This window comes from Meleagris gallopavo, chromosome 1, assembly GCF_905368555.1.
Source record: "Meleagris gallopavo chromosome 1, MGAL_WU_HG_1.1, whole genome shotgun sequence".
NCBI lineage: Eukaryota > Metazoa > Chordata > Aves > Galliformes > Phasianidae > Meleagris > Meleagris gallopavo.
The window spans coordinates 94,810,761-94,835,137 of record NC_139404.1 but is presented as its reverse complement, the minus strand read 5'-3'; the positions used below and the strand labels follow the sequence as shown (position 1 = coordinate 94,835,137).

Here is a 24,377-nt window from a genome sequence, read left to right as displayed (position 1 = left end):
AGTTAACTGCCAAATGGAGACCAGGGCAGAGAGACTCCACTGCTGCCCTAGCTAACCCTGCCTAGGACAGAGCTCGCAACAGAACAACACACCTGTACAGCCCTTTGTGCCAACTCATCTCTCCTTATCTTCTCTCTATCTGCTTACTCTTTGGCCAGGTTGTAAGTTCTTCTGATTCTGTGAATAGTGGTTTGGATTCTATAATCAGTATAAAAAAAAAGTCTATGAAAAAGTGTAAGCACTACTTTAGGGGAAAAAAAAAAAAAAAAAAAAAAAGCCGAACATAAATGCATTAGTAGAAAGCTACCCACAAAGTCTATTTTTTCCTCATGAATCTTAACAATAAGAAGAAAAATAATGAAGCTATGTCAGATATTGTTATATAAAACAATAAAGAAAATGAAAATAAGCCAACCAAAAATGTTATGACACGGATAGAGCAGACTACTTTTCTCCATCTAAGTCAGAGTTTTTTGAAAAAGTATACAGGAAATTGATGTCATCATTAATTTAAAAAAGAAAAAGATCTTCATTTAGGTTCCTTTAAGTTCTTTTTTCCTGCTTCCCAGACTAACACAGGGAAGAAAAGCACATTTTTAAGTGGATTGTACCTTCCTCAGTTTGTTTATTTGAAATATTCACTATATACTCAATCTAAATCAAGGCCATAAATACTTGTACTTAATAGAAAAGGTAAAATGAACTCACACTGCATTTATTGGAGTTTTGTACTTCTTTTTATATAAATGCATTTTAAAAAATCCACTATCTTTTGAGAGACTACGATTTTTAAAAGATCTAAATTAGATAAATTTTGACTTTCCTCAGTGCATCCTTTGCATTCTCTTCAAGGTAGGAGAGCAATGCAGTAAGCTGTGCCAACGTATATAAGAGATGCTTTGCTGCACCAGCTTTATGACAACCTGAAATCTATTACTTTATCCTCTAAACTCAGATATAGTTAGCTTGGCATTGACATTACTTTGAACTCTTTCCTTATGATTAAAAGCTTGACAGGCTTCGAGCAGGAGGAGGTTGGACTAGATATTCTCCATGGGTCCCCTCCAACCACAAGGGTTATGATTCTATTTTATAAAAATCAGTTCGCTGTAATTACATCTTTAAGTATTCCAACTAGTAAACGTATTCCTAGGCTTATTTTCTATTAAAACTTTATTAATTCAAGTACTTGCAGCAAGACCTTCATGAGCTCTAGGTGACAGAATATTCAACAACATTCATAAAGGCAGTAAATGTGCAAGGCCATTTAAAGAGATTGTAACACTCTGAAAACAAAAATGTTTTCCTGCCTTTCTCAGTTGTTACCAATTTCAGTGTAGGAAACTTAGAAAACACAACAATACATATGAATCACATAAAGACTTAGTGTTCTTTAATTCTGAAATTCCTTGTTCCTACTAAATTTTCAAAACACCAAACCTCAAAATTCACTAAAAATATTTTAAATTTTGCTTAAAGCTGCCCTACAAGTACAACTAACCTGCCTCAAACACTTGTAAATAAACGCCTAATTGGCATTTTTTCTTCTATATATTCCATAAATCCCTGCCTTTGTTGTATAGAAATCCTATACAAAAATATTCCTATGTGGTTATAAGGTCTCTTTAGATAAATATTCTAAAGAGACCAGTCTAGAAAAGGTACCCTAGTTCAAGACTACAAAGCTAATTAATGCAAATCTACTATATGGTGAGGTTTTCTGGCCCCTGCACTCTGGCACAATTCTTTTACAAATGTGTTTTTTAAGATCAGACTCATCCTTGTACTACCATCTGTTATAAAAAAAGCCTAGCAGTGCATTCCCAATAGGTAAATCTGCTCCTTAATGAAACTGTCTGTAAAAATGCCACAAAACAGTTATGGTTAGGGCCTACCCACTGTAAACAGTAACCCACAGATCTCATAAAATACTACTTCAGAAACTACTGTGATCCCATTGATGCATTGTATGAACAATCTCGGGGCATTATGGCTGAGTTTTGGTGGAAACACAGCTTTCATGCTTAGTTTATATTGATTTCTTAAAGAAATATTCCAGATTAAATTAAAACCTAATCTGCAAATTTATATCACTCTATTTATATGGACTAATTTCCATATAGGACACCGTAGGTCAAGATAAACCCTAGTTCAGTGAAGAAACGTTTGTAAAGAAAGAAAAATAGCAAATGAAAGCGATGTTAAAGACAAACAAGTTTCTTAATATTCCTAGGCTTTCAGAGGACAAACGAAAATAATAAGTATTTAACATATCTTTCATTGGAAGCCCAAGGCTAAAGTAAAGGATAGGATGCCATGGATAAAAGGAAAATATTTTCCTCAGCGTTAAAATAAAATAAAATAAAAAAATCTATAACAGTAGTGTTACTCATCCTTAACTAAAGAGAATGGAAGCATTTATTTCTGTTCCTGCTTACCAGGAAATAAGCAAATGACTGAAAAACTATTTCCCCATTAAAAAGAACTCATCTCCCCTTAGTAACTGAAAGAACATGTCTATATCATCAAAAGACTGAACATAAATCAGTTTTGTCCAGAATTATGGCTTTTGTACTTAGTCTTGATTGGAATTCAGATATATAAAACAGCAGAATTCCCTGCCTTCTTAACATTTTCAGAAACTTACACACTTAAAGACAGCTCTTCATACTACATCATCTCCACAAACTTCCTACGCATTACACATCATGCAGAACTAAACAAGCTGGCCTCAGCTCCAGTGCTGCTTTCTTCAGGACATATACAGACACTGTGACTGGTACATAAATAGCTAGAGATATTAAGAAATGTTTCATTCATAGAGAGAAAACAGAGTATTTCCAAAATAATATGCAAATCCTGCAAGAGAATAAAAGCCTCAAAGAACTGCCTGCCACAAGATTAAAAAAAAAAAAAAAAAAAAGCAAATTGGAAAAAAAAAACAACCCTTTTTTAAAATCTATTTTATCTTCACTAGAATCTGTTCACTAAAATCTATTTTATCTTCACTAGAAGAAGAAACTCCTTATGAGCTCCACCCAATACTTCCACAATTATTGCTAGTTTGAATTAGAAACTGTACTGCAGACTCTTTTAGTGGTTAGTAAGTAGTATTTCGCTTCACCATTAATCTTTAGAATTGAGTAAAGATGCATTGGAAACAATAATGCTCTACTGGAAATCTTTTACTGGAAGTTATTCTGAAATTATAGTGACTAATATTTTTCTAAACAACAGAGAATGTTCAAAAGGCATTTGTGTACTTTAACCACCTTTGTTATCACTGAAATCACACACTTAAAAAGTTTTAGAAAGAAGGACCAAAGTTATTCCTTTAACCTTATTGTTTCTTCATCATAGAAACAATCCTTCCGTCACCATAAAGCTTACTTTTCCTCATCATGAAGAACAAAATACCCAACAGCATTAACTCTATTTCTAGCCACAAAAAGGGTGAGAGCTTTGAGACAGCATTTTCTAAAGTACTTTTGATAAAATCCTCTTTCAAATAGACCTAAAGAGCATTTCTTTCCTTCTAATCAGCTCTTCTACAGCATTTGTCCTTTACGATTCTTACTGTGTCAGCTTCCCAACTGCATCTTGGATTTCCTCAAGAAAGTGAAAACGAAAATTTCACAATCAGTGCATTAAAAAAATACAACTGCAAAGCCACAACTTCTTATAAAAGGTCTTCGTTGCATGAATTGAAAATATTGTGTATTTTTAAGGCAGTGTTTCCCTATGCACTGAATAAATGTAGCTTTAAACAGGACGCTCAAATAAAATGTCCAAACTTTTCTGTAAACAAATAAATATGATATTCAAAGTGATACACGTGTGCTTCATTAAACTTTTTTTTTTTTTTTTAAACAAAAAACTAATAAACATTCAACTGAGAAGAACAGCATAAGAAAATCAGGGTGCGTTATCTAATGTGTATTGCTTGTAAAATCGCATCTATGTGAACACTGCCATCACTTGATGTACCATTCACTGAACTCGTTTCCACTTGCAATTAAAAAAAAAAGAGTGCAATGCATTCCAAAGATTGACACACTACTAAAGAATAAGTTGATCTGGAAACGAGTTGTGGTTATTTATTGCTACTATACATACATATTTCAGATACGCTTTCTACTTAGCAACCACAAGAGTCTCCAATACATCTGTAGTGGGAACAAGCAGATAAAAAAACCCACAAGGCATTAGACACACTAAGCCATATGTCTCAGCAAATCATCTTAACCAAAAGTAATACTCTTCAAGGAAAGTAATTTTTATTTGTCCAAATCATTAAAAGAGAATGACAAAAACTCACATGATTAAGGTCAGCAATAAAGAGAGCATTACTTTTAATTTACCTTCCTCTAGTCCTATGCACAATATAACACTGAGCTTACAACCAACACCACATAGCAGTAAGAAGCAACATATAACAATAAGAAAAACAATATGCTTACTTTCATGAAGGAAGCAGTTAATGAATTCTGGAGAGGCCTTCAAAACAGTTTATGAAAGTATGTAAATCTTTACAGTTGATAGACTGACAAAATTTTGACATAGCTTAGAACCACTGCCAATGGCTTTCTAGGCATTGCTGTGGGTAAGGATCCTGCAGGAAGCCCTGAGAGGAGCTCCCCCAGCAACCCTCCCCCACAACCTCAGGAGGCCGCATGAGCTCACTACTGAAGTCCAGTTAGGACAATCTGAAAACCATCAAAAGCCCAAGGTAAGAATAAAGAAAAAGGATAGTTCATTAAAGACTAAAACTACAGACACAAGACATAAGATCATCAGGCCAGAAGACAGTTATACTTTAAGAGAGACTGAGAAAACAACACTTAAAAATGGCATGAGAGGAGTGACGAGAGAAAGCATGGAGAACTGAGGGCCTGCCACCTGCCACTGGACAAGGAGAGCTTCATTTTCCTACAAAGTGCAACTAACAGATTGGATGTAATTGAGAGCCCATGGGCAGAAGTGGCTGAGGAATAAAGATTTATTTCTTCTGTACCATGCAAGCATCAAAATACAAGAGCTTCTATGTGAAATCTGCTAAGCACAACTGAACCACGTAATAAGTTACTTCTGTTTTCTGCTCTTATGGTAGTCTATGAATTTACAAGATGCCATCAGAATTAATTTCAAGCAGAGGAAGTAATTAAGTCTGGTGAATATTTAATGTTTTCAAATGTACATCGCATTAACTTTCTACTCTCCTTTTTAATTGTGAGAATAAAGGTATTGCACGGAACCTTGCCCCATCTTACACATCATCAGCTCACTTCCAATGCAACAATATTTCAAGTAAATGCAGGGGGAAAAAAAAGCTAAAAATGCGTATCTCCTCATTCCATTAAAATATAACCCAAGGAGCCTCAATTTCCTATGGGATAAAAGTATAATAATAACTACTACTGTTTTCTGAAAAATGCTTCTAAAGTTTCAATTGCAGTTCTTCTGCTTTTCCTTCTCTTGGATTCACTGACTTGTGTACTAAATGAAAACCAAAACCAAAACCAAAAACATTTCTTCAAAACATAAATGTTGCTTAGGACATAAAAACAGTCCAAACAGCAAGTTACATATCTACATTCTCCTTCTCTAGCATTCTTTACTGGGATCTTAACTGAGAAATAAATTACATGAATGAATAATCAGTGCTGCTTTACATTCACAGAGCTATATGAAAGCTTATATGAAGCAGAATTAGCAGTATTACGCAGGTACAAAACTGCTTGGACTTCCTTCAACATTATAACTGTGGTCACAGTAATAATGAACATATATAGCCTTCTGAGAGACAGGCCCTCTAGATTTACTTTCATATAACACCTTCATAGCACAAATAACTTCAATCTTTGATCAAGTTGCCTCTTTACATTTGCTTACATAAGATCGCTCATGGTTGAGCAGAAGACTCATGCACATCAAGCTTTTCAAATTTGGAATTAACAACTTCCACATCCAATTTTCAATGCCCTTCGTATGCATGCAGACTAAGTATTCCAGTAACAATTGATGCAGTATTGATGGCTCACCTTTACCTCACATTCTTGTTCCTATTTTCCTGTATAACTTGGAAAAATCTTGTTTGACTTCTGACTCTAGATTCTTTTCGGCATCACTCCACTTTAGAATACGGTCCTGTAATACTAAACTTATGAACATATGCCTTTTGTTTTCAGACATCTGAAGCAACACTTTAATGTAATAAAATATTCCTACCAGAGCATTCAGTTCAAATACGGAAAGTGGGCTTTCTCTTACTATTATGTTTGAGTTCAGTCTTACCTGCAAGTACCGCAAGTTGTAACTAGTAATTATTGGGTAAATCTATTTTGGGCTTCATACTTGTGCTTCAGCAGCTCTCTCTATATATATATTTATTGTTTTTGCATTTTCTGTGTGTGATAAAAATGCTCACTGTTTGATTCTTTCTATAAGCTATAGTCAGATAATTCGAAGAAAAGTATATCAATTTTTTCCACCATTAGTTTATACTGCTGTTCTGTGGACAGGCTCCCCTCATGTTCATTTAATTTCTTATAAACACTGGTTTAAATCAAGGGCTTTTCTTTTTTTTTTTTTTCTTTTTCTTTCCCCATAATTGAAGTCAGGAAGAGATTAAACTTACTTTCTTCTTTCCAATAACAAAATATTTAAATGATGACAGCATACCGAGAAAGTAAACCCAGGGACTGTGGCTGCTAATTACTGCTCCCATTTTCAATCCTCTTAACTTTGAAGCTCTGCATCTATTCCATAACATACAGCAGAAATATGCATGAGTTGTGATTCTCCCTATAGAAGAGGGAAAACTAATTTACAGCCTGATGGCTGAATCCAGTCCCACAAGACAATGTACTTGGCTCTCACAATGCCTGGAGCAAGACTGCTCAAACTCTACAATGCTAAACAATTGCTTAGCTCACAGTAAAGAAAGAAAAGGGAGTGTGTCCCACCTTGCCCAGTTCCCTAACCAAATAGCAGCTAAAGCAAAACCAGGCAGATCAAAGTTGGAAGCAGGTTGGGTAATTCACAGGGTCTGCTCCAGGACTAAACCAGAGGAAGGACAGCTTCCTGCTACAGTGACTCTTACAACTATACCAGGGTCCAGATCCAACATACCTTTTATAATAGCCTTTTAAGAGATAGCATTGCTTAAAATTCCAGATAATTATGGCAGACAAACAGTGAGCCAAGTACGCCAAAATAGAGTGAAGCCAGCATCATTCCTGTATGGGGCTTACAGTATCTCCTAATGAAGGTCATAATCCCTTAGCAAAGAGCTACACTGGATGTTCCTGGCCTGGGCACAAAGCAACCTAATTCCCATGCACTATGAAGTTATGCACTACGGAAGTTAGAAAAGCAAGCATCTCTGTTATCAGGTTATCTAGTGCACTCTATAGCAGCTACATACAATTCACATCTCCCTTTTACAGCTTTCCCTCTCTGGATCACAGAGGGTTAAAACAATCATCTTGATATATTCATCTGACCCATGAGCAGCTGGGAGGAAAAAAAAAAAAAAAAAGGGGGTGGGGGGGGTGGCCTATAACCATAAGGGATCAGCAATCTACAGAAATAAATCCATGGAAGGAAAACTGAAAATTACAGGCTACAGAACTAAATTTATATCCCAAGCACCATCCAAAGGGGATAATTGTGGAAAGCTTCAAAAGGACTTTGGAAGTTATTTGCAATTAGTACTAAAAATAGCTATGAAACATCTCAAATAGTCCTTAAAGCCTACTGATGAAGAGTGTTCTTGTGAGCAACAAATATAACAGTGAGTTTCCAGATCTTTCTACAGTTCACAGATGTCTTTGTGACCCTCTGAGACCAATAGCACATTTTCTCCCCAAATCAGTTTTTTTGTCTATAAAACAGAAGTAGTGAAAACCTCCTTCCTATCCAACTACAAGTTTTAAGAACGTCATTTGAAACAAATAAATGTAAAACAGATAAGCATGGACTTCTCAGGGTACTTTGAGAAACAAAACATCACAAAGCAATAGTGAAATCCCTGAAACAAAGCATATTGATTCTTTTTCTGTATGTGAATATTAATTAAAATTAGGTAGATTATTATTTTCTTCATTTTTAGAGAATACTGTAACTCTTTCAGGTTAAAAAAAAATAACAGTTCTCAGCATTTTAAAAATAAGCAGTTTGCAACATCTACCCTCCATCTTTTGTTAACATCACAGAAGTGGTTCAGCCCATTATTAATGAATAAGGGTACACCTTTTTTTATTTTATTGTATTGTATTTTACTTGCAAATTCCATAGTGGCAGTTTCAAATATTTAATTATCTGTTTCATTGATTGTTGTTAATATTTTTATATTATATCTTACTTTGTTAAGAAACTTTGCCATCATCTGAAGTATCTTGCCAAAAAGCATCTTGTTTTTATCAAAGGATGGTCCTTTCCACTGTATTTCAATTTAAATTTATTTCAAAAGTTTACGTAGATAGGTTTTCAAATATATTGAAGGAAAATTGGTTAGTCAAAAGCAAAATAGAAAGAACAGTCTAGAAGACGAAGCAGTTTCATGAAGTATCTCAGAAAAGTCACATTATCAGTGGAGCCTTTCCTGCTTTAAAACTTTACTACAAACTACACCAAAGAACTAATTCCACTAATAAAAAACTGGAGCCAAGCAAATTATCTTGAGATAAAGATGTCTATGAGAGAGACTCACAAGTATCTGGCGAAAACTTTAAGAGCAGCATGTTATTCAAGGAATCTGCTTAATTACTGCCATCGTATTGCTGTGGCATCTATAGTCCGCATATTCTACACACATAAGCGTGGGGGAAAAAAAATAATCATGTTTTTACATCAGAGAAGAACTAGCAGGCCTTTTCTATATACTCTACCCTTTACATAAGTGTTAAGTAAGGTTAAGATATTGAGCCGAATACCAGACTTTTCGCAGTTTACAATAGTAGGCCCTTCACTAATAGGGACTGAGAAAGAGAAACAACCAATAATGCCTTCATAACTGGAAAGGGGCAGAGAAATCAAAATGGTAATTGTGTATAAAATAGTACATTTGTATATCTCTAAGACTTTATTTTTTGAATAGCATGGGCATATTAACTGAAACCATTAAGTTGTAATGTCATAAAAGTTCTTTCTGTAGCATTTTTTCACTTCGTTATAAACTTTTAGAATTGAATTGTAGTACAGTTAGGTAAGGTACTATCGGTCAAAACCCATCTAGTGTACAGCTCTTCTCCAATCAATTTTGATAGCACAGAAGCACAAAGGCGCTTGGTTTAGAAAGTCCACATGTGTTTAATCTCTGATTAATCAAACAAAAAGCAAGCGCCTCCAGACGTATTTCTTTTAATCACAGGAAAGATATCTTTTCAGTGGCTTGCTTGCAAGAGCGAGTCAGCAGATGTCTGTCTGGTCTGAAGGGAATTTCTCCTTCTCAGGAGAAAACAGTTTAAATAGAAGAGGAACGGCCATATGCTGACTATGCACTGCTTAACAGATGACGTAGAGAAGCCTCCACTACCACAGGGAGTAGAACAGGGCATTTTTCAAATTAAATTTCTTTCAAATTCAAAGCAATCAGCTGAAATCAATTTACACACAGGATCCAAGTCAGACAGTTCTCATCAAAACAGTTTGTAGACACAACAATGAAAATCCATCTCTGTCAGCAGCATGATGTTTAAGAAAGGTTTGACTGCGCTGACAGTAAAAAATTGTCTCTTCACAGTTTTAAATACAGCTGTTATCTTTCTTTTCTGGTGGATGATGATCCAAAATAATGAAATCTCATCCATATGAAGTATTTAAAAAATCTTCTACGTTCATGCACTAAAATGTACTGGCATAACACACATTCACCTCCCAGTTTAGCTCAGGAGTAGGTGTTTCAGTACTTCAGAAAAATATGTTTTACAATACAGGATTGTAAAAGACAATCAAACGACAAATGCACTAGTATTACGAGACAACACTCTGACTTCACACTTTGTCTATACTATCATCTAGGAAATGTATACACTAATAGGAAGAAGAATGATCATCTTTGCTTCATTTAGTTACCTCAATGTGCCACTGGGAATAAAAAGTTCAGTTTAAAGCAGAAGCTAGAGAAGATACTAGACATCTATTAATTGAAAAGTGCATTTAAAAATTACCTTAGAACAGAAAATCCCCACTAACTGTAAAAAAAACCTGAGACAACAGAAAATGATCCCATTCCATCTGATAAACTCCTCCATAGATCTCCTCTGAACCCTGCTTCAGGGTCTGTCTTTCATAGTCATGAAGCATATTGGTTTAAGATCTATCAAGGAGTATGCCACCTAATACTTGAAAGAGTTTGCAGCTGAGATTGAAACAGACTGCAGTGCCCAGATCTCTAATTCATCCTCTATATAATAAGGATGCCTCCATTAATCAATGCTCCTAATTGCTATTAATTATCATCCACAGCCTTCTAAACAGCTACAAGGTTAACTATGTGGGCTTCCAATAATCTGCACAAAACAACCAAAACTGTAAAGCATTAACCTTATATAAGCACACTACATAACCTCCAGATCTTTAAAAGTTACTTAGATATTCCCAATGTCTTTAAGATAACACATGTACTGTTTTCCTTAACTTACAGGCTTCCACATAACTTCAGAAAGAAATTCTACCATACAAAAGAAGTATGCCAGTTTGGATACATGTTTAAGTCATGGCATCTTCAGCCAAGCTTTATGTTGTTTTTTTTTGTTGTTGTTTTCTACAGATTTTTGCATTTTTTACAAATCTGTACTCCTTCATTCCTTAATGCAAAAATTAATCAGCAAAGTGTGAATAACCAATTCCTCTTCCTGCAAAGCACATCCCTTATTTCATTCTATCCTGCACCCAGACACCATCTCAGATCAAATCTTTTGTTTACACATAAAGCACTTCATCCTATAGAGAGGACTGAACTTAGATGGCTTCGAGAACACCATTTTATGCAATCAGCAAAATGTACTTTGTGTCTTTTTCTAGTTGGACCTACAGAGCAGTTTCTGGGAGACTGGTGACATGGCAGAACATTGCCTGCGCACACAGCTACTCCCTTGCAGAAGCTGTGCAATTGAAATAAAAGAGCATTTGCAAGAAATTACGACAGAATGGGAAGAGATGGTTGTTTTCTTTTCTTAAAGGTGCTGATTTCCACTCCCATCTGGAGAACTCAAGGGACACCAAGAAGTCCAGAAGGGAGTGATTCAGGGGACCACCCAGGGAAGGGGAAACAATGTCTGGATGAGAAGTGATCCCCTTCAGGTACAGTTTTACTTGTTCCTTGACTCAAGTGAAAATACCCATGGCTCTGTGCAGGACCAGCAACAAGGGCGTGTGAGCAACACCTGCTCTGGCTGCTGTACCAGATGGGCCATAGGCACTGCAGTGATGTCACTGTGATGACACTTGGGCACCATGGTGACGTTTGAGCCTCTCTCCCTGGAGCCCCTCAACAGTTCTATGGGATTTCACTGACAGGGCAAAGGGTAGTTCCCTGCAGAACCGGCTGTGAGCACAAACCACAGTCAGACTGAGACAGTAGGCATTGAAAGTGAGCTCTCTGCAGTAGCAACTTCTGATTCAAATCCAGAGAGTCTGGCTACATCCCCAGGTTCTCCTTCTGGTCGTCCAGATAAGGATAAAGGAACTGTGTGGGAATCAAAAATGGGTGAAAAGGATGCACTAACTCATCCTGATGAGGAGGAAATCAAATGTATAGCTCATGCTTCTTATGAGGAGAGCACATGCAGAGACACTATTATCTCTGATAGTTGAGTCACTTTTCATATCAACCCTGTGCTATGGAAGGGTTTGTTTTTTTAAAAAAGTCGTAGAATAGTACATAAGCAAACTGGGACTTTCCTGGGATCTAATGGTGAAAAGTATTTGAAGTATTATCCAGAGTAAATGGAAAACAAACGTCAATAGACTTCTTTATGCTACAGCTTGCTTACTATAAAACATGCTGCTTTTGAGGTTAGAGGTAACATACATGTGTACTTATTTTACAAATACTTTTGCAAATGCACTACTTATGAGAAACAAATCCATTTATCAGTGGAAAATGGAAGTGTTACAACAGAACTTTCCCTAGAATGTTTACCTCAGAAACCACAGACTAGCAAACAAAGCCAACTTCATTTGCACTTGATTTTTCAAAGGATCCTCAAAAACCTGACAGTGGAGAAATAATGATGAAAATAGCCCTGGAGCTACTGCTACCATATTTGATATGGCTAAGATTCTACATAATGCTAACTAACATAAAAGATAGCAATAAAATCCAGAGATACCATTTTCCTCGAAGAGAGATATCTGGATATAACTATGAAAAGAAAATTTAAATATTGCGACAAACTATAAAATGTCGATAAAAGAATTTGACCTTGATCAGACGGATCCATCCATCAGACAATCTTGATAGATTCGAGCATAAGAAACAGCTGCAGACACCTTCCCATTTGCTGATGCATAACTTTCCACTTTTTCAAAACTACTTTTGCTTATCTGTGAAAAACGACACTTGTTTCCCAACTGTTTACATCATAGCCAAAGCCACCTCAAGCACTTACTTTGAGAAACAAGAAGAGTTGCATTTTGTGTTCTCACCTGTAAAAGTTGACATTTACAGAGAGAATTACTCAGTTTCATTTTGACAGAAACATGCCCTTTATCAAATTCTTTAGGACCTTTCAGCACTGGAGAACGTGTCAGTGGTAGGTAGTAATCCGAAACCAGTTAACATTCCTCAAAAACAAAACATGCAGCTAATTTAAGTAAGTCTCCAGAGATCAAAAGGCTGAGTTCAGGAAGTCAAGAACAGGGAGGCAAATGGACTCATAACAGAGTAAATCTGTAAAGGATGACTACAGGCTGTTATCTGATTATCCCATCATGCTCTCTTGTTGGGCTACCATACTGATACTGTATATTAACAGCTTCAATGTCGGAAATTTTGTAGAAGTAACATTTCAAATGAAGATGAAAACTGTTAACTATCAAAAGAAAAATCCCCAAGCTAAATAGAAGTTACATCTCTTGACCTGTAATTCAGCTTCTTGCTGAATTCCTCTTTACTCAAATTTAGATTATTCCCACTTAGGAGGAACTTAAAGATCTAAATTACACAGAAAATGTAATTTACTATCAATTTACAAAGCTATTTTTCACATGCCGTTTAACTTAAAATAGCTTTACTAGTCTACAGAGTGTATGATTTTAATTCTTGAAATATCATGTGGCTACCTATTTGGTTAGGGAAAATTATGTAAGTTATAGTCCCTGTAGTATAATGAAGGGTTCAAGTACTGGTTGGCTAGATTTAAGAAAGAAAGATAGCACTATATCAGCCAGAGGATCATGTTGGTTTAAAGGCCTCTTTAGAAGTTTGTGGTACAGAGATTCCTTCATGGAAACATCCACAATAAAGCTGGAAGAATGATACAATAATAAACAACAACAGCACCAAGCATTATTGAGAGAATATAACAAATCCACAATGCCATGAGTAAATACACATGATCTTCAAGCATTTTACAGGAGCCACAGATTGAATTAAGTAAGCCTTATTCAATTTGCTGATATTATAAATGTTATTTAGGTCCTGTTCAATATTATTCATTAATGCCTACATTATCATGACTGAGATACAGATCAGTGGAAGAAAAAGCTGCAAGCTTTGGATTAAATGACATGCACACCTCATTCAATCACCAATGGAAAACTAACAAAAAGAAAAGGACAAAGCAGATGAAAAACATTCTTCTATCTAAAGCTTTTTCTTTTTGTTGTTGCTGGTTTGTTTTAAAGTTCTTACTATACGCAAATACTTAAGTAGATAAAAATGTTTTTAACACTTCACATTGTTTGAATTTTTTTGTATGAGTTCCCCTTTACGTTTCATTCCTCTTACCTACAGAACCTATGCACAACTTACTTACAGAATATCTTCAGTTTATAACATAGCCCATAGAGAAAATTCATTACCCATCTGAAAGATGAGCATTGGAACTGCTTTTAAAAGAAGCTGAATGAAGAGATAACAGATATGAAAAATTGCAGTGTTATTCTAAAATCTTACGTTAAATCCACACATTCATGGAACAGTGAAGGAACATCATCTAATTGAATTTGTTACTCTAAGAGGTGATGGAAGCAAGTGGTGTGCCAAATTCCCTACCACATTATAAAATGTTAGGTGGTATGGGCAGGAGTTGCTTCCTCCAGTGACGGCAAGCAGTTACAGCACAAAACTTCTATTTCCTACATTTCACAAAAGCTTTTTGGTTAAACTTCAAGCACCAGAAGTAACTGTACAAGTAATCCAAATGACTTTCTGTACCTTGTAAATGGAAATGCAATTTTCATCTGCAAACATATAGAAATTAAATTATAATCTAAGTATTTCAAAACTGCAAATGTATGCATATACGATTACATGCACAGAATTGTAAACGCTGTTATGCTGAAAATCGGTGCACTCTTAAACCTTCTTCTCATAACTGTATTTTATATGAAGACCTTGTAAGAAAGACTGTAACTGTAACCATAGTCAGCATTTACAAACTCATCTAGCAACTATGGAACAGTTGGGTTGACATATGCAATAGTGTATCAGCTAAGTGTATCTTATGAAAGATGGAGAAACATTACATGCATTTCAAACATTACTTTAAGAGACACCACCAATCCAAGAACTTACTGGATGTACAGAACACTTTTTAAAGATTCTACAAGCAGTGCTACAAGATAACAGCATTCAGATAACATCAGAATCACTTCAACATGGACGCCCACTAAAAAAACTATCCCTACAAGACACTGTACATAGCATTTGTGAGTAATTGATCAACAGTGTGTTTAAATAGGTTATACATTTGCTGGATAAGCATACTTCCAATTAGTCAAGCACCAATTAATTTTATCACTAGAAGTGGTAACAAGGAAACAACATGGTCATAGATCCTAATCATGTACATTTAATGTTCTACATGCAATGCTTGAGATCCTTTTGATACAAGCACTATGAAAGTACTCTGCAAACGCAGACAAGGATCGGTAAAGGGCTCAAATAAATGCACTTAACAATTATTTACTCTGTCTTCAGTAGGACCTATGAATATCTAGCCATTCTGAGAAATCTTTTTTTCTAAAGTCATAAACCAAGACCAGTATCAACTTAACTTACCCACAGTTAAAGGACAGCTCTGTCCATGCTTCTAACGAAAGTCATTTAGTCAACAAAGAGATCAGTATTTTCAAAGCAAGATTCACCCAGTTCGGAGCTGTCTCTTCAACTCAGCACCAGAAGAATTGCAATAGATTACAGAGGAAACTTACAGAAGCAATTAAAGAAAGGTAACTAACTTTTGGATTGGAAGGCTTTCTTTTGTACATAAATATCTCAAAACCAACATTTTTTGACCTACACATAGCCCTCCACAAGTCCTGCTCAAAACCCTTTCATGTACACTTCTCTTCCTCTAAAATAAGGATGGAGTGTACAGGAAGAGATAAGCATTACAAAGTGATATGAACACACTTGACTGTTCCTTCCTTTGGCCAAATACTTAAAAGAGATAATTTGGAGGCCACTTCTTTTAGAGCAAAAAAGGTTATTTTGTGTTTCTAAATGCAGATTTTTTTTTTTCCTAGCACTTATTTGTAAAAGAACAATTCCAAATGTACCCTATTAAATAAAATCCTGGCTATCTTACCTCCTAACAAATAATATGCTTTTCATACATATTTAGGGAGGAAAAAAACACATATGTAAGTTGAAACTAATTACACAAAATCCAATAAACATGAAATAATCATAAGTCCACGGAAGCACAACAGAAATACCAAAATTTATAGTGATGCGACTATCCATTGTTTTAACTCCATGTTAATAGGCATATAACAAAAAAACAAAAGCAATAAATGAGCTGTACATTTAGTTAAGTTACTGACTCGGAGTTAGACCACATCTACACTATTTTTTTTTTTTTTTTCCAAATCTTCAAATCACATTGCAACAAGGGGCTGTTACTGAAAAGTGAAAGAAAGAATTGTACTTACTTGCCACCTCCAGCGAAGCATTGTGACTTACAGCTTCCCCAAGGTAATTCCTTGCCACGCAGACATAGACCCCTTCATCTGGCCTACTCTTGCGCCCGTGAACTATGCGTAAAAAAAATAAAGATCCGCTGGGCAGCAGCATCCGATGAGAACGAGGATCATCCTTGTCAGTTTCCACTCTTTCTCCACCTTTATACCACTCAATGGTTGGTGTCGGCCTTCCTTCAGCTTTACAGTTTAAAGTTGCCGGTTCTCCTTTTGAAACAATTAAATCAGATGGGTGTTCAACGATGCGAGGTGGAAAATCTTCTTGCCGAAGACGGGAGCCTGCAACATAAAAACGTGCAGATTTCTTTTTAGATCTTTGCCAGGCAATCACAAGTGTTTTGCAATACAACCATGTAACAAATACCTGGTAGTTTAGGATTTACTAAGAACAGCTATTAAGATATTTTTGAAGTAGAAAAAACGTCCCTTATTTTATTTCATTGTGTGCAAGGTTCTCTTCCTAAATTAATAAACTAGAAATATTTTTTCAAAAGCTGACCTATATTAGGGAACTGAAGTTGCCATGCTCCTAAATCATATACGTGAATATATCAATACTGAAATGGATGCAAATTTATACATATATGCATATGAATACATCTGATTATGACAATTCTACAGATAGTCCGAAGTCATCAGGCTATTTCTCACAGAGATACACTAATTTAAAACACAAAGTTGTGACCAATCTCATTCTACTATCCATAAAGTCTATCCGTTCATACAATGTCTGTGGAGTAAGCCTAATACTTCCAGTTGCTTTATTCTGCTTGTACTATCAGTTCTTCTTAGTGACTTCTTAAAGCAGTACCACAGACATAGAAACACACACAACATCCAAGTAAATATTACAGTTGTGTCAGGAAAAACTAGAGCTACTGCTTATATTTTACATTTTAACTGTCTTGATTACCCATTATTCAATGTGCAATTCCAAGGAAAAATGGGACACAAGTATTGGGAAAACGAGGTACTCTTCTAGAAAGGCATTCAAATTTCAACAAATTCAGACTGTGAGCTCACAGCATGGAAGTATTCTGATACCCTGGATAGAAAAATGCTGCACAAGAATATGACAACAAGCCGGGTGCCAGGAACTCAAAATTAGGGATAGGCACCTATCTAACCTTTCACAGATTTAAATTATTGCTTCTATTTCAAATTGGTATTTTGCTCCGTATTTCTCTCTTTCTTTACATACCATTTCACAAGGGTCAAAATTAGTCTCTTAGATCAGTAATTCCTGATTATTAAAACTATAGATGCCAAAATTCTTCATTAGCATTAATAGTGTACGTTTGAAAACCTATGAAGAACCAGAAAGACATAAGAGATCTACTCAGTGCAGGTCAGAAAAACTCAAGTTAGTTTTGGAAGGGGGAAAGACAAAGAGAGAATCCCAGAGAGAGTTCTGTTTTCTATATAATATATAGCATAAATATTATATAGTATATAAAGTTGTATATACATAGGTTGCTCTGAAAGTAGCGCCTCCTATCTATCTCCGCTGAAACTACAACAGATGCACAATAACACCAGATAATAGAGCAAATTCTCAGATACAAAACACTTTTTCAACAGTCACCACCATTAGCTATGCATTTTCACTGGCAATGAACAAGAGCCTGCGTGCTGCACGCATAAAAATCACCAGCAGAGGTGAACCACTGTCACTGACACCATTGTGTGTGCATTATATATGTAAAATATAAATGGGAAAAATTGTGAAATATATAACTTTACATGAAAGTTTATTTTATGTTAATTTTGCCCCAAGATAAGCAATGCAAATTAAATGTTACATTAATACTGGAACCAACCACACCATCCTAAAATCTATGGTAATGTGGCTTGACTGCTTGTATTCCTCTCTACGCAGCAAAACTTCATTTTGATTACACTTTTACTTCCTAATTATGTACCTCATAAGGAGGGATGCAGAAAAAAAGGATTAGAAAGTCAAAACCAAAACGTAGTAAAATGCTTAAAGATAGTTAAGAATGGTTTCAAAAGCCCAAGTCTGTGTATGTGATAGTACTTATCTCAGGTCTGTATTTGTACAGATAGCCAGCCAGCAGACAACACAGTACAAGCCTTCTATTGTTCCTGTCAGCCCAGACTGCAAATAAATGAAATACTATTTTCATATATTGTATGCACACTTCCTATGCTAACATTCAAGTCACCAAACACTAACTGAAAGTATTGTACAGAAGGAATGCTTAAAGACTAAGCACTAAACTTGCTTGAAAATTGAGACTTGGGACTCATGAGAGGGAAAGAGTGCTAATACAAGGTCTAGTTCTCAGAAAACTCCAGGATTGCTCATACATTTGTGATACTTCTATGCTGGATAGTATTAGAGAAGTTAAAATGACAGAAATGTTCCTTTTTTATTTAATTTAAATTATCATTTTATAAAGGAACCCTTCTGGAGAAAATTAAAAGAATTGCTTGAAGCAGAAAGGGACAAAAAGTTGTATGAGTAGTTGACTGGCACATAGCCAATGTTAACCACAAATTTAGTGGCAACTGCTACAACTAAGTTATAATCTTTCCACATATCTATAGGTTTTTTTTTTTTTTTTTAATATTTCTTTATTTCTTTGTAGTCTATTTAAGATGCATTTATGCTTTACAGAAAAAAAGCAGCTTCCATTATCAGTCATACAGTGGGCACTAATCCTGTAATTTTCCAGTCAAAAATCCATCCCAAAGGGATATTTAGTTTAAAAAAAGTAATAATCAAAACAGAAGACCTATTACACACTGAATCTGCCACTAAATATACAACTGCCCTAAAAGATGACAGCACTGTGCCACAGGATCTAGCCAGCTTGGTCTCTCTGCTTCCCATCTTATTCAAGTCTTTCATAAAAAGTCAACAGGATGCCACCAATTAAAGCATACTATACTAATTATTTCATGATGCTACTTAAGAGAACAATTATAAGAAATCATATTCCCAGTTTCTTTGACTGTGCCACAACTATTTTTACAAGAATTCAAACACTGAAATACGTAGGCATGAAGGTTCAAAGAAAGCTAGCATAAGATGAATGCTAAATTTGTAAAGGCAAGAATTGTGTTTCTCCTTGCTTCTTACTTGTACAATATACAAAGCATCGAAAAATAGCAGGGAATATGTATTTGAATAAGAAAGCTGCTGACTGGGAGAACAAATGTTCTGCTGTCTGCTATGAGGGAGGGAAGAAGGCAGCACATTCACTTTCCATTTCACAGCTACAACATTTAATGCTGACTTTAAGAGCACCTGATCTCTATTCCATTCTTTTATTTGAAGTGTTTTATATTGCAACATAAAACCTGAGTTACAAGTTATACTCATGAAATCCTAATAAACAAAGCTACAGCTTTAAAATCAATGTTAGCTAATTCTTGCAAATAATTATGCTTCATAAGGATATGAGCAAACTCAATTTATCAGTGACTCCACTCCATGTCCACAGGCAGTGCATATATAATTCTTCTATAAATTCTGACACAGGCAATGTCAAATCATAAACAGTTAAGAAGCAAAGAGACTTAAAATGTTTCAAGAGCAAACTACAAAGCAGTGAGATACCACGTCACAGGGGAGAAATAACTAAAGAAGAATCAAAGTATTTTTTTTGAAGAGGCTTTTCTACAAAGATGTGCAACAAACCTTAAGACCTTTATCACTCTTTGCAACTACATGAAAAGAGATTGTAGGAAGGTGGGGGTCAGCCTCAGTTCCCAGATGATAATAGGATGAGAAGTAATGACTTGAAATTGCACCAAAAGAAGTTCAAGTAGGGTATTAGGAAACATTTCTTTTAAAAAAAAAACAAACAAACAAAAAAAAAAAACAACAGTGAACCAGTGGAATAGACTGCCCAGAGAAATGTGGAGTAACCACCTCCGGCAGTGTTCAAGAACTGTGTGGATATAGTACTTAAGGACCTAGTTTATTGGGTATGATGGTAATGGGTTGGTGGCTGGATTGGTCCCTTCCAACGATAGCGATTCTATGAAATCTAACCCATTGAGTTTATTTGTTCTCATAGACAGTAGGTCAATCTCAAGGAAAGAAAAAGAGGACAAAAAGCCCACTGAGATATTCACTTGCTTTCTCTCTTACTTCCATGACTGAAGAACTCCCTTTGTCCCTCCTATTTTAAGAATATTTTTACTCTTTATATACCATCCTAATCCAGTCTAAATAGAATGTGTTTTCCCAAACTTGGCAGCTTGCAATAGTACATTTCAAAAGCAAGTATTTTCAAATTTCCTTTACAGATGTTGCAGTCTTCCACTTATAATCAAAGGCATGGAGTAATTAACGAATTCTGCCTATGCCTTCAGATTTTACCAAAATATTCAGCTAAGCAAGGAAATTCCACTTCTGAATTCTACCTTGTCATAAAGCAGAAGAGCCAAAACTGCACTGAACTGATATTTCTACAACACTCCAATATGAGAACAGAGTTGTATCACTCTGGACTCACAAAGTAGTTCTTTACACAGTTAGGAAGAGTTTTATTTACAACAGCTGTTGATCTTTAACAGGTGAGTACCGAACTTCTGGTTTGGAGAAAAAATGCAAGTTATGCCTCATATCTAAATCCTGCTATAACATGGCACAGTCATGGCTCTGCACATTTTCAAAAATGCTTTAAAATGATGCCACCTTTATGAACAAAAGATTACAGATTGAGGTGTTACATTGCTACAAATGAGGTAATATTCATATTCTAAAGAGAAAAATGAATGGCTGGAATGCAACAGCAAATCAATGGCCATCCAGGTCTACAAGTTTATTGCAATGCATTTTAAGGTGTGTTTGATGCTTCCAAATACTGAGCTGGGAACAGGTCCAGATCTCTCCAATATCTGAGATACCATAAAAAGTGATAAGCAAGATTCTCAGTTTGGGTCAGCAGAAGTTGAAATTCCCCTATTTGTTCCCTGTGAAGAGAAACACCATCTCCTTTTTCTAAGTTGACAACTGAAAACAAAAGAGCAAGAAAAGCAGCAGACACTATCACCCCCACTATGAAACTACTGTGATGTTCCCCAAAAAGAGAGTTTGCTGCCAGGGATTTCTTTGTTTTGTTCGTTTGTTCATCCTCTTTTTCCAGCTTACACCACTATGCCAAGGAATCCTTTTGTTTTTGTCCTTTAATTGACATTGGAGGCTATGCTTCTAATAAGATGAAATGCTAAGTAAACCTTCTATCATTACTTCTGTTACTTCTGTACGTTTACTAGGATGTATTTCTAGTTAAATAAATAAATAATAAAAAGACGCACTTTAAATACGAAGGCTTTCTAAAACTTAGAAGAAATTTTGTGGGCAGTGGCTTTTAAACTTTCAGGCACTCACAAAACATTTTTTCACTTTGAAAGATAACCTTAAAGTATTTCATGTTGCTAACACACTATGAATTATATATTACATTTCTGTCTTGTCTATGACACTATCAGGAGATGTCAAAAGCCTGTAATTTACTACACATTTACAGTAGAAAAAAAAACCTAGAATAACTGCAAAGAGCCTCGAATTTGAAGCTGTGTGTGCCTCTTTCCCCAGGCAAGAGGTTAAATGGGAGCAGTACTAAAAAATGCCTGAGAACCAGACTGATAGTGTCTGGATCTTGTACAGCAACAAGATGTAACATATGCATAGCTTAGGACATAAAATGTATGCAACACTTTTGTATGTAGCTTGCTCCGAAAGTAATGCCTCCTATTTATTTCCATGGAAACTACAACAGATGCACAGACCACAATCACACTACCTGATCAAGAAAATTCTCAGCTACAAAATACTGTTTGTCAACATAGTCATCACCATTAGTTCAGTATTTTTGCCAGCAGTGAAGAGCCTACATGGCTTGCTCACACAAATCTATACCAGCAAAGGTGAGCCATTGTTTCGCAACTGTTATGCCTCTCTGCTGTCACTGTCAAACAACAACAAAATGTAATGGAATATAGGTGGGGAGCTGCAACCTCTACTGCCATATCACCACCATCGGCCTCTGACACTGCTAGTCAACATAATAAAACATAAGGTATTACTTTCAGAGCAGCAATCAAATTGGACAGCTGCACAGGAGATAGCTGAATTATAAAAGCAATAAGCTAAACAAACATGGGAGAAAAAAAAGCAACACTATGTTGTTTAAATTGCTTTCTTTCTGTTCTTTATTCTGCAATAATTCTGGACATAAATGATGAGGTCAAAAGAGGCTATATGCTTTTAGTCAGAAAGTCTCCTGGAACAATGACAGCATCTAAATATTCTACCTGGTAGGAATGAAACAAATATTGGCAGATATTGTGCTGCACAGATACCAACACCAACTTTGTTTTAATCCAGGAAGTTATATTTCCCAGGAAATGCTAAATCAGCCTAGCTTTCATTTTTAAAGAAACTGAAAACAATAACTCTAAGAACCATGCTTTAGTTTCTTAATCTATAATTCTTTAAACTGCTTTTGGAGAAATTATTTTCAAGAGGCATAACTGTATAGAGAACTTTCATCACACAAACACATGGTACTGGTTTATCCAGCAATTAGCATAAATAAGTCATTACGTGGTTATTCATTAATTGTAGCTGAAATAAAATTCTTAAGTAACAACATTTATATTGAGTTGCAATACTGCGAGCCATTTGCATAAAACCTCAGGCAGTAATTGATGTTCCCAGTGTGTTTAGTTTTATTTCCTTCTCTCAGTTCTGCTCTCCAGAAAGATATTTACCACATCTGACTTTTCTGGATACTGGAGTCTGAGATAGCAGTATTTAGAGCACTGACTTATGAAATAAGCCTCATTCAATGAAAATTACATTATCCCACATCAAACCAGTAACTTGGGAAGATTAATAAAAGTACAGGAGTATTGTTATTAATACTGCAAATTAACTGTGACACAGTGAGCAACTACACTGTATTTCACAAACAAATACAAAGCTAATGAAGCTTACTTCATCAGTCATTCTTCCTTTGAAATGGATGCAGTTACACTGGAAGAGATTTCTGGCACTGGGATAATATACAGAAGAAGAGCACAACAGACAGAGATGGATCCAAAGGCAAGTTCACCTTAGGACCTTGGAATGTAAGAGTCTGAAAATGATAAACTGCTGGAGGTGATTCATATTAAACTGCAGGATGAGTAAAGCAATGAAGTCAGGTAGGTACAGAGGAACACAAAGAAGACTACGATACTGCTAGAGCAATGACCCTGGAATTGCAATCCAGAGTATAAAGGATGGCTTGGGAAGAAGATGTGGCAATGAAAGCAGAGGATTATGGAAAGACTGTGTATATCAGGTATACTGAATTGGAAGACCACTAGGGAATCAGACACTGGCAGCTTACTGAAGGAATGGAACTTGATGGTAATTGGAGAATTCTGTGGATAACAAAGCTGAAATGCTGGAAATGATCACTGTGATACAAAGGAGCTGAGACTTCACAGCAAGGTACCAGACATCTCAGAGCAAACCTTGCTGCTCTTTTCTTCCCTAACACCTCACTTCCTTACAAAGGCGGGTTTGAGAGCTCACATCTGCTCGTAGCTTTGGTGACATATCTGACAGGAAGAATCACAGAAAGTGAGATGTGGGGACAAATATTGGCATGAGTCACACAAGAAATGCCATTTCCATTGCTCTCTCTTCTTTTAAGGAGTTAAGATTAGTACCAAAGAAGAGATCATCAGCCTCTCCTCTCCTGTCCATCTTCAATCCTTGTCTTCAATTATGCTTTATTCCATTCAGTAGAACTATCTCATGGCTTGTGAACCACTGATTTATATTTTGGAACAGAAAAACAGAATTGGAGAAAAAGACAAGCTGACAAAACAAAAGGATAGTTCTTAGCTGCAGCGAAGGAACCAAGCAAAAAGCTTTTGATGCAGAACTTAAAGAGGCTCTCCAGTCTAATTAAGTCAGGTGACTTCTGCTGTTCAAAAATAACAAGGAAGTGAAAATGACAAGAAAACAAAAAAGCCAGAGGAATAAGGGATCTACTAGCAATAAGCAAATTTACACTGGAATTAGAAACTCCAGTTCAGCCAGAAAGGGAGAATTTTACATGGATGACACATTTCAGGTTGTTTAAAAAGGATCTTATTTGCATGGAAATATGTATTGGCAACCTGAAAACTAATGGCAGAGAAAATGGCACCAGCTGCAATTTTGGTCCTGAATTCATAAGCTAGGG

General features: G+C 35.8%; 1 protein-coding gene across 5 annotated transcripts in view; it reads right to left on the bottom strand.

The window, feature by feature from the left end:
- ROBO1 (roundabout guidance receptor 1) overlaps positions 1-24,377 on the bottom strand; it is a 693,687-nt gene that overhangs the window by 245,901 nt on the left and 423,409 nt on the right. For all 5 annotated transcript variants that reach the window (XM_085241045.1, XM_085241026.1, XM_085241036.1 and 2 more), the window contains one exon: positions 16,108-16,434. In XM_085241045.1, coding sequence (XP_085097171.1) covers positions 16,108-16,434 — 327 coding nt within the window. The remainder of the gene's footprint in view (positions 1-16,107; positions 16,435-24,377) is intronic.